The 12,430-nt window shown below is 42.2% G+C and overlaps 1 protein-coding gene across 5 annotated transcripts in view; it reads left to right on the forward strand.

The window, feature by feature from the left end:
• The window catches only part of utrn (utrophin), a gene marked incomplete at its 3' end in the record, with an annotated part of 307,813 nt that overhangs the window by 281,898 nt on the left and 13,485 nt on the right, over positions 1–12,430 (forward strand). For 4 of the 5 annotated variants that reach the window (XM_080024447.1, XM_080024442.1, XM_080024444.1 and 1 more), the window contains 3 exons: positions 4,457–4,495; positions 4,934–4,999; positions 6,877–6,942. In XM_080024447.1, coding sequence (XP_079880573.1) covers positions 4,457–4,495; positions 4,934–4,999; positions 6,877–6,942 — 171 coding nt within the window. The remainder of the gene's footprint in view (positions 1–4,456; positions 4,496–4,933; positions 5,000–6,876; positions 6,943–12,430) is intronic. The other variant, XM_080024445.1, reaches the window with a different exon arrangement.

The following is a 12,430-nucleotide window of genomic DNA, read 5'->3' on the forward strand; positions in this document are numbered from 1 at the left end:
CTTACTCCCACCTACCACTCCTGGCTTTGCCTTATTACATGGCAGATAGGATTTCCGATTTAGCACGTCCCTGTGTTGATCATTTGACAAGACTGCTAAAGATAGCCCTTCTGCTTGGCGTAGTTTTGTTTTTTTTGTCGTATTTTTTTGCAGAACTAAACCTGATAAAGGTGGGACACCACCTGGGAAAAAATTTAAATGAAATGGTTGTTTTATTGAGTCAGTGAACCGAACAATCCTCATATCTCATACCCCAACCTATCAATCCATCTTATTTTCCAATAATAGTTTTGCACTCTTGCCATTAAAGGGTAATTTAAAAATGTAGCAAAATCATGAATAAAGTCTAAAAACCTATTTTTGGTCCCACACTGTAGCCGTAAATGACTGAAAGGAAGGAATAATTTGATTAAAGAGGAAGATTTTCTTTTTTTCTTTTTTTAGGAAGGGGCATGCAATATCATTTATTTTAGTTTTTTACATTCATTAAAAAAAATTGTTGAATAAAAAATAAACGAAATAATGAAAATATTACATATTTACTTGTAGCGATATCGGTACAGTTTGGTGTTAATTAATAATTAAAAGTTAATAATTACATTAATAATTGTCTCATTCGGGCACCACCTTCGCTTTGCTAAGTCGAGGGAAACAAATGTATTTCATTTAAGTCATTATAGCCCCTTTAGTCTGTTGGTTGAGAAGGCCGGTTTGTGGAATGCCAGGTGGTCCGGTGTAGATCGACAGTGATTGACAGATTTCTTATCCTTGCAAATGTGAAATGGGGTAATCCTTGATACTGGAAGTCCAGTCCAGTTTTCTGAGGCAATGTCAGCTACATACTAGTTTTGGAGACTTAGTATGCAAAGCAGTTTTTGCAGTTAATATTTGTGACATTTTGGGAACTCTTACAGTGCTCCAACCATTAGGCTGCCATTAGTTTGAACAAAAGAATAACTTCTGAGAGGACAAAGATACATTTTTCCAAGCAACAAAAAGCTGTAGCAATGATCAGAACCCGTGTTTATGTTTGTTTAGTACTTGGGTAATGACTGTGTTCTAAAACAATCTGAGAGACAGCTGGTTAATTATTCATCCAATGTTGTTGTGTTTGGTTTTCTCATCCTTAGCGATAGGCGTAAAAAAGACCTGAATTATGCTTCATTCACCACACATATACTCAGAAGTAGACACACACTGTATCCTAGCCTTGCATATGCCTGTTTATACGTCCATTGAGAAAAAAATATTCAGGGAAATGCTAAGCCTGTCCACATGGGTTGGAATCCGACTGTTGGAATGGTTAATTAGTTTCCTCTGTCTCTACCTCCTCTACATTCTCTTTCTCCACCGTCTGTCTGTATCGGTTCACCTATCACGCTCTCTCACCTTAATCTCACTTTCACACATGTACCTTTAAACTTCCAAGGCTCTTGTGTATCCCTGCTGACAGTGAAAGGCGTCAGGATGCACATTTTGGCCAAAAACAGAGGAATAGGAGAAGCTGAGTAAGGAATAAAAAATAAATAAAAAAATGTAAAAAGCAGTATAAAATGGCGCAGCAGATCAAGGGTTGACGGTTCATGCCAAAGCAATCCAAGCCTGTTGACAAACACATTTTACACTTAGTCCATAAAAGTTGATGAATGGGCATTAGAAAGAAGAAACAGTCTTTATTAGTCACGCAACACACCACACTACAACACATGCTTGCGCACACACACACACACACACACATGCTTTGATGGTGGCCGGTGAAATGGATTCTCTGCTTTTGACCCATCCTGGCTTGTCCTTCCTCTGGGGGCACAGCCAGGAGCAGTGGGCAGCATTCGTGGACGCGCCCGGGGACCAGGTGATGAGTGTCCATCGCTGCTCAGACGATGATGGGTGCATGTTTTTGAGGGGGGTCCTTACTGACGTGAGGTGGAGGAAACCCCATGTGAGCACGGGGAGAACATGCAAACTCCACACAGAAAGGCTCCTATTTGGGAGATAACCCGCCGGAGCACGGTGCCAACAGCGCCCCAGGCGGGAATCGAACCCAGGACCTTCTTGCTGTGAGGCAGCAGTGCAATGCACTGCTGCCTCCACGGAAGGTTTTCCCTCTGGAGCCGAAGCTTTGAAAGTCAATTGCACACAACATTTCACAATGGCCATTTTTTAAATGAGACTCCACACATTGAACAACCTTTGACATTTTGAGAACCGGCGTGTGGCCGTCTTTGTGCATCAGCTGCACTCCATTACCTTATGTTTACTTTGGGCAGGACAGTTCAACATGTAGTTAATACAGATTGAGGCTTCATCAAAATGTTTAATTTATGATTTGGCTTCGTATTTGACAGAATTTCAGCGAGTCAACATGTCAAGTTGAAAGACGAAGGGTTTGAAGGGTTGATATTCTCATACATATTCCAGCGTATACGTTCTACGTCTTGATTTTGTCGATCCAATCGAAAGTTCTTTGGGGTGAAACCGACTCTCTTAGCATGGTACGGCAGCCGTGACTCTTGACTGTGGTCCATCAAAGTGAAATGTAAGCATCTCTCCACCACCTCTCCCTCCGTTCGTCAAAGCCCAAGAGCTCCCAAGGTCTCTCGCCCTCACTCTCCCTTCTTTGCTGCCGCCCACTTTCCCTCCCACGGTTCATTTCCCCATGTCCCGTGTATCGCTCTCTGTCTCTTTCCTCTTTCTCTCAATCTATGTTTCGCCCTGTCTCTCGCCCCCAACTTCCCCTGTTGGAGCCTTGGGAGGGGAGGCTCCCATCTCAAGGTTAAAGCTTCGTCATGGCAGAGGAGGTTAGAGGAATGATGGGAAGTGAATACAACCACCTCAGCAAAGCTAGCGAAAGAAAATGCAAGTGAAAAGATTCCAATGTCTTTCCACTCTCTCCCTCTCTCTGCCTGAATCCCCCGTTCCAGTCGGTGTAGTCTCCTCGCGGCTAGGAAGGCGTGCCTACGTTTGCCATTTCCGACGCCAAAGACAGAGCCGCCGCCGTGACACACTTCTATCTATAAATCCCTCTTCCCGCTTTCATGTGGGAACAAAAGCACTAGGAAGGAAAAGCTAACCCAACCTTCTTGAGTTCCAGAACTATCATCCTCAACTATCACCTTGTTTCCAAACTGGAGGAAAATAACAAGTTTTTTTGCAGCTATATTTAGCATGGTACATGAAGAAAGCCTTCTGGTCCGGACACCCTACCATTAAGCGTCTATAGAAACTATAACTTTTTTCTCCGTGTCAAAGAATAGCAACACATACCGCCAGCATTTCGTAGAAATTACATCTTCCAAACGTTTTTTTGAGGGGTTTTTAACATAGGGACTTGTGGACTCTGGACTGGAAATGCTGTTGGCCATGGCTCATGTTCAAAAAGCTTAATGACCACTAAGAGACTAGCATTTGTGTTCACTAACTTCTAATACGCCTGGAGGTTTAATCTGGTCCTCCCGTTCCTTTTCATGATAACAGAACATCCTCATTAGTAAAAATCGTAAATCGGTACTTTAATGTGTGCTCTTTTAGGCTATTTCAGACCATCCTCAAGGAAAAACGAAAGAAGGGACATATTTGAGGCATAAAAGACTATTTAACTCTGTGTAGCATCTATTTTGAGAAGGGTAGAGTCACTAACCCCCAGTGGTTAAATTGGGCCGGGATCATCCAGGGTTGACTGGAATCTACTATCAACAAATCACCATTAAATTTACTCTCATTTTCTTATTCTGGAAAAAAATAATTATATTAGTGATTACAATGGACGCCTATTTGATTTCGCTGCATTTAGCAAGCTTGGAATGATTTGTAGATGGTGCATACTTGCCAACTCTTCCAATTTCACCGGAACTCTCCTATTTTTAAAGCTTTCTTTACAATAATCTCTCTCGATAAACTACTTACCCCCGCCCCCCCTTCCCTATCTGTCTATTTGATAGAGAAGTAAAGTTGCCGGGTTGGATTGTTAAACATAATATAAACACTGTACACTGTCTTCCCAATGCAACCTGGGAACCCATAGTCGCCACGTTAACAATTAAATTGATACTATATGCATATCTGAAACTGCATTTGTCATATAAACCATGCAGAGCCTTGCAAGCCCAGCTAAATCACAGCACCCTCCCGTAACAAGAACCAATTTAACCCCCGAAGAGCCCAATGGTACCCTCAGCCTCACCAAGCAAACTTTGAGACCAGATCCGCTGCATGACTGAAGACCTACGACTATCGGATTATATTTCTCTTTGGCTCCATGAAGAACTAATGGTCTCCCAGTTCCATGGTTGGCTCCATGGTCACCCAGTTGCTTTACAATGGGATGGGATTTTCCCTGGTCTTTACCACCCCCCTTCCCTCAGACCATCAGTCCAGTCCTTACTGTGATGTGACCCTAAAATGTTCTGTGGTGCCTTTCCTTCCTTCCTCCTCCTCCCTTCCCTTTCTCTTGCAGCCCCATCACTCTCATCAGCATGTGTCCGGAGCAGTACGAGTGAGTATCTACAGTTCGCCACTGCGGACTCCGGAATGCCTACCTCGACCCCCACCCCAAAATCCAGGAAATGCCAAAAATCCTGCATCCATACTCACAACGCTACCCCCCAACCCCACCTTAATGCATGTTGCCTGCCCGTACCTCTGTCTCCCTGATCGACCGGCTTAACTTGCCACCACCAGACCCCACCTTCCCAATAACACAGCCTTCTCTTCCCACCAGCATCCAGCTAGCGTTACCATCTTGACGGCTCTTTAGATCCTTGCCAATTCGCTTGTTTATGTCTTCATAGATCCATCAAATTTATTTTCCAGTTGATGGTTCAGTTCCATGATGCAGGGCCTGACAAGGGGGCGTGTGTGTTTTGATTTCTTTGCATGCACGGCCACATCCATACTCATGCCACCCCCCATCGCCCCCCATTTGTTTTTCCAGGGTCTCCCAATCACCACAACTCTCTCACGACGACACCCATTCCAGGATAGAGCAGTACGCCAGCAGGTAGGCCTCCATTCATGCACCGTCCATCACCACCTCAATCTGCATATTGAGCGCAGGGGGAAACTGCTTTACAAAGGCATGTTGTCGAATGCCAATTTCCGAAAACCCATCTAAGCATTTCATTTCGATGCGAGTATTCCAAACAGCCCAAAGAGTCCTGCTGTTACAAATTGATTGTTTGTATTTTATTGTTATTGAAACTTTGCAATCATGATTTCAACTGGCAATCCATATAATCGTCTGTGTTGGGTGGATTGCACTACAAGTCTGATCTACTAATTAAAAATATATATATAATTCTTGGTGTGGGTTGCCGGGACAATTCATTTGAGGGTGCGGCGGTCCCCTCCACCGTCAATGGAAACAGCATATAGAGAGCATACATTGATTGATTGATTGTATTGTAAATAAATTACGTGTGATAAATATCAAATATGGAACTTTTTAACAAAATAATATTACAGATCACCACTTTAAAATATCATTACCGCAATTACATGCTTAGAATGCAGCACAAGGATGCTGGGATATGCACAGGTACATTGTGAACCTCACATTTAAGATTTAACATCTTGGAACATAACCACACTACTGATATAATAAAAAGCCTACCAAATTGTTCAAACAGCCACGCGTAGGCTTTCAGAGCGCAGCTCCTGAGCCAGTTCCTTTTATATTGCTGCCACCCACCACCTTGGCTGGTGACATTCCCCAGCTGGGTGGTGGGATTAAAGTGTCAATAGATCTTCCCACACCCTGGTACCCTGCTGATCATTCCCCCCATACAGTGCATACATATTTGTAAGCTGCAGTTTTACCATGCAAATCAAATGTTTACACTTCAGTGTCATTGGAAACATAAAATGTTGGATGGTTTTCACATCAGTCTATTACACACATATACCACTATCTTTATTTACATTTCCTAACGTTCCCCTCTAGTTCATCTCAGATTAGTCAAGTGCTCCCAATGGCCACGTAACAACTACGGGTGGACTTCAAACACTACATGTATACGTTTCACCTGAGAGGCTGTTCTGAAGCAGGGGTTGGCCTATCGCCTCCACTTGGTCACACACAATTAAACTTGGGTTCGGTTTTATCAGTGACCAGACTCACATCACCCTCATGAATATGAACAAATATAAATACCCATGCATGTGCACATGGCCATGAGTAGACACACAAATGCAAATCCTTGCCGTCTCCAAATAACATGAATTCAGAACCTTTTAAAATGCAATATTTTTGCTCCATGTTCTCACCCCAATTTCAGCCTCGGGAAAGCATGGATCGTGCTGTCTTTTGCCTTAATCTGCGCGGCGAGCCTGCAGCCTCTGCGTTACACAGCTCAGTAAATACACACTTTGATCCCGGGAGCCAATCTAATTAGCACGGCCGCTTTGTCCCAATCTATGGTCGCTAATCCGGCTTGATCCCTCACACGCGCACAATAAATTGCACACACCAAAAGATTATGTCTTGCTTGTAGAAAGTGTGCAATGCAATGCAAACATGAATATATACCGTTGGACCTTGGTCACCTGGTCATCACCAATTGATCGCCATTGGTATCAATGAATTGTACGGAGCTGAGACGTCTAGGACTCAAACCTTTTTGGACTCGCCTCACCTGTCAGTGCAGCTGAGCATCACGTGCATAAGCAGGACTCTTCCCTCACTTTCAAACAAAAGAAGAAACTATTTGATTACCCGATTAATGAGATGATTGGTGTGCCATTGTGGCAGTGACTCCCGACCATCACCGACATTGGCTTCATGCATCCTAATGAGTTAATCACAGCCGTTAGTTAAGTTAAGTTCTTCCGAATACAACTCTTTTTTTTTCACTACGGTGCTGTCTCTTTTGCTCTCAGGTTGGCCCAGATGGAGCGCTCCAACGGTTCCCTGCCCACGGACAGCAGCTCGGCCACTGGAAGCATGTAGGTCATTTTGTACCCCTAAACTTTGGGTTGACTCAAACCAAGCTGGCATTACTCTTTGGCAATTGCCATGAAGCAGGTTGACCCAGAGAAGCTATGTGATAAAATTATATTTACCTAACAGAAAGTCTATTTCAGTTCCCCTTATGACCTAAAAACTCCTGTCAATGGTGCTTTTATGCAGAAATTGCATTTTTTGTTTTATTTTGAGATTGTTTAGACAATTTTACTTTATAATTATGTTACACCCATGAGCTGTACCAGAGTCACAGTATTTGTTTTTGGAACCAAAAAAAAAAGTATACTATCTATATATTATATTTTTGGGCTTCATAGATCCTCCTACACAATCTCCCAGTTTGTACTGTTACTTGTATGACACTGCTCTATTTTGGTGGATCCAGGTTGAGGGTAGTGGTATATTTGGCATCCTTTGTGCAACACACTGTAGATGTGTAACTATGTGCATATCCTCCTACACACACACCTACATACAGTTTATGCTGTTATTTGTACCCACTAGTGTTATATTGGCAAATTCACAGATATATTGATGGTAACTTTCATTGGACAAATTGAAAATAGGCTACATTCCCTCCAACGGACAATGAATAGAGGAAGGTTCCAGATGTTTCCTAACAACAAGGTGCAACCAAGTTAATTAAAGCTACATAGCCCGGACTCTGTTGTGTTGCTGTTTTCTGCTGAGGTCACCTCTGAAAATATGCTTTCAATTACAGCCCAGAGTGAAAGCCAAGGAGAATAACAAGTAACTATCAGCCCCCCTGAAGGATAGTACAAGGAGAGTCCCTTTAGAAACAGTGTGTGCATATTTTGTGTGAGTGGAAAGAAGACAATGGGGTGTGGTCACATCAAGGTGGACCAGACAGGACTTTAAATGAAATGTCATGGAATTAAAGTGGTGCCAATGAAAGTGTAATGGGTTTCAAATGCTTGGCGATAACGGCTGAGTTATCTTGAGGAGAGCAGCAGTAGAAGCGGCATGGAAGCAAACGTTAATAATAAAAGGCCGGGGGTTGGAAGAAAGAGCATTTCAGGAGCGCAAGCACACAAAAACGAAGGGCGATTCCAATTTCATATGGGCACGGGCTTCACGAGTGGAAGGCCACGTTGGTTCTTTCTTTCCCCACCATACTGCGATCCTATCGAGGGAATTAGATCTTCAGATTGAAGAACAGATTGGGCGTTTGAAGGTCACGCTAACACACCACGTTGGTTTATTTAAGGGGGAATTAGTTTTCAATCTGTCAGCCTCCCTTCGATAAGGTTGAGGGTGTAGAGCTCCAAGATTGATGGACTCCTATCATAGATTAAGAACCGGCCACATGTTTGTGCGGGTGCAAGTCCATTTAAAGTTTTATTCAGAAATTAGTTTTTCCAATTTGGCTAGATCAAGTGCATATTCGTAGTGCAGAGAATAATTCTGGGGAGATGTTGAACCCTTTGAAGGTCTACATTCATATTAAGCTTCAGTATTTTCTCAATATAAACCTTATTTTTCGATCCACAGGAGTCAACCCGAGGGATTGGCATCAAAATGTTTTAAATTGATCCATTATTGAGGGAATAGCTCCAGCCAACTGTAATGCGTAGTACAATGGGATGGCCGCTGAAGAATGTGGTCATGATTACCCCAATACTGGATCAGTTTAATGTTCTGATGCCAATCATACAGGTTGACTCCCAGAATGAACTTGATCAATTGGAGAAAGGGCTGTGGAAAGGGTCTTTTTTATTTTATTTATAATTTCAGATCTTTTACAAACGCGGGAAACAAACACATTAGCCCCCATTTCCCCTCCCGCTTGTGTGTGCTGCTAATAAAAGAAGCCATTATTTTTGCCGACTCTGCAGCAATACCAAAACCACATCGCAGAATATAACCATAATGACGTGAGTAAGACAATGGTTTAATGAAGGCTAATGGGAGAAACAGCCGTCGCAATCCAATCAGGGGCATAAACACAGTTTTGTTCACTCACTTTAACGTCAGTTTTAGTAAAAGGTTCCCTTAATTTTCCTCCGAGGAGACGTCTACTTGTATGTGCAAATGACAAAAATAGCTACATTTTAGCGGGTGACGCTGAAAAGAGGAAATTTCCTCGGGGGGGGAAGCAGTAATGTCAAGAATGACTATCAACAACACAATCTTCAACCATGTCAGACGTGATGCGTTCCAGTAAAGTCCTATGATTTTATCTCCACTGTTTCCTATCAACACAATACAGCCCCTTCTCTATTTTGGCACAGTAATAAACCATGTAAATAGTTTTCTGTAAATGTTTTCCATTAGTGCTCCAAAATTATAATTGGAACAAGAAAATTATACATTTTTCACCATTTCCTTTCTTTTTGGTCCTGAACAAGTAAACATGACTCGACAAATTTAGAACTGCGTTGCTTTATAGCGCAACTACCGACATTTTATATTAGTTTAAATGTCATTTTTGCCAACTTTCAAGCCTTATTATCCAGGAAAGAGGACATCATTTTCACACAACTGTTGATTATAATTTGTCGCTATACATTTCTTTTTTGACACCTACACTTGTTATTTGAGGCTAGGTCCCCCTCAAAGCATCACAATATTTCTGATTCTGAGAAATGTTGAAAAACATGCACACCAACAAACATGCACATGGAGACAGTGTTGACAGTGTCTGCTCGCCAGCGTATGAGCTTATGCAAACACATGATGCAACATGGATGAATATGCTTGGCAATTACACGCATTTGGCTATTCGGTCCTATTTTCTGATCCGTTGAGCCTGCAAAGTCTCATTTTACAGTTCTGCGGATGCAAAATAAAGTGTGTGTGTGTGTGTGTGTGTGTGTGTGTGTGTGTGTGTGTGTGTGTGTGTGTGTGTGTGTGTGTGTGTGAATAACAGTCACTTAAGGCAGTGTTTCCAAAGATTTATTCTGTCACGGCACACATTTTACAACTAAATAATCCCACGGCACATGACTTATCCTGTTAACCACTAAAAATTTCACAAACCAAAAACTGTGCTCATTATTATGGCCTATTAATATTTAGTGATGCAAGACTCACAAAGTTTTGTTCGTAGTGACGAAATCTTTTACATGACTCGGGAGTCACTCCGGCAAAAGAGTGACTCTTTGAACTCAAATTCACAAACTGAATAATTACTCGACACAGCACAAAGGTATTGGCATAATTCATATTGAATGTGACTAAATTTTCATTCCACCAAAGTAAAGAATTCCAAAAATTGACTCTTTTTACAGAATGACACATTTCAAAAAAAGTCAAACCTTTCATCACTACGAATAGTTGTCACTTTCAGAGCGAAACGTGTTCTGATGAACACCAAGAAAAAAACGTGACTTAAGGATTGCGGAGAACTTTTTAAAGGTGTGTGATTGTCTCCATGAGACCTGTACTCCTGTCTCTTTCTCCATGTGACTTTGTCTTTCCATTCTTCTTCGCTGAAATCGGAGACTTAAGTTAGAAAACGCAAGTGTTGTTTCTCCTTCTCCTACCTCCGGCCAAACACCACTATTGTGATCAATGGCTTCATTCTCTCCTTCATCCGGCTTGTGTGAGCGCTTATCTCTCTGTTTCCAGTCTTGTCCCCCTGCACACCCATTTTTTAATTTCTCTAATATGTCCCCTCTCGTCTTCCTACCCGTCTTCCCTCCTCACGTCCTCCTCTCACACAGACTTATTTTTCGAATATCCTTTCATCATGCCCTTCCACACTCTCACTTTATTCTTTCATCATCTTCTAGTTGCAGTCAAACATGTTTTACCTTTGGGTTGGGGGATGATTGGTCCATCCTCAGATTAGTTTGAGGTTTACATTACAAGATTACAAGAGGGAGAACAAACCTAAACCAAACCTATTCTGAAAAACTGACTTTTTCCAGTGCTTGTGTACATACATTTGGGTCTCTGGTGGGTCTACTAACACACAAAATGTGAAATAAGACAACTCAGTCAGGTTTTTTTTGTGAGCTGAGCATTTGGCAAGTGAAGGCTCATTAGAATTAGAATTGCCCCCCCATCTGAGTAACTCCACCCAGAGCTGGAGAAATACCTTTGCGAAGGTGCGCCATTTTTTTCGTGCATGCACTGGACCCACGAGCATTATGTCAAAGCTGCTCTGCTGTTGGCTGCACAGACCAGCACAAATCTTTTAAAAGAAAGAGGAATTAATAATAACTGTCCATGACAAAACTGCAGACGAGGGAAATGTAAAGTGTTAAAAATAATTGTGCTGTGTGGTTTCTTTTGCCGTTTCTGAGGCATACTCATCAACCCTCCCCTTTATCCTGCGATTCTCCCGTATATGACCCTTCTCTTCTGCTGTTCTTCCGTGAAAATATTTTCCTGTAAATCTCCTGTATTTTCAACATTTCTAAAAATGAAGATTAAGGAAATATTATAAAAAGGCCATTTGTTGGAGAAAGTGTACACCTCTTCCTGATCAGAAGTATTCAAACAGGATTTCCTTTAATTGTAACATAATGATGAAACGTACAGTCATCTACTTGCCAAAGAAACCCAGTGCACAAATGTCACAAATGCTTTTTGAAGTCTTAGAGCCTAGAGCATTTATGTTAGTTTTTGCAGCCCAGTTTGTTCCTTTTAATTTACAAAACAAGCAGGGCCCAATAAGTGGTCTACTGAAGTTGAAGGCCTTTCATCCAACGCCGTAGAGGTTCTACTTTGTAGTTCATAAGGAGCTGTGCAGCTGTGAAACTTAAACGCCTCTCCATTTTTAGTGGCCTCACTGCATTTATGTAACCAAATAACCTTTATTTGTTCAATGAATTTCAGAGAATACTCAAGTAGCTAGCAGTACAATTGTTCCGGAGTAATCAAAGCAACAACAAGGCCACTTTGGTGTCATTGCAACAGTATTGGGGTGAGATTAGTCAGCCCTTAGGTGAATACTCTTCACAGCAGTGAAACACTTCCACTTCTTTCTTGTCTTATTTTCCATGGCCTCTCTTTTTCCATTCTTTTGCCCATGCTTCTTGTCCGTCTCTCGCTTCCTCTATCACTTTCTAACTTGATTTAAGTCGGCGGATCGTGCCATTCAGCCAGAGTGGAGCTGTAACCTTTATGATATATATATACAAGCCTAGACGTCGGGGCCTGACGACCATTGTTGTGGCGGAGAAGCCTTTAAGCCGTTGGAAGTCCCTTCAGTGTCCTTGTGTCCTCCTCTCACCCCCACACCCAAAACGATACTCAGATCCGCCTTGCACGCTAATAGCCCCGCTGCTCGTCACAATCCTGGTTCAAATAACGAGGGGGATTGGGGGGGGTCTGACCCCCCTTAATAAGATTTGGATCCCTGCCCCAAAAGAGGTAAAAACAACAGGTCGGTAGGGTCGAAACATTTATATTATTTCATTATAATATATTTCTCATATTCATGCCTGGAAGAATCTTGTGATACCATTACAGACACCCCTAAAGTGGACCATACCATTA

This window comes from Zeus faber (assembly GCF_960531495.2).
Source record: "Zeus faber genome assembly, chromosome: 2".
In the NCBI taxonomy this organism is placed as follows: Eukaryota; Metazoa; Chordata; class Actinopteri; order Zeiformes; family Zeidae; genus Zeus; species Zeus faber.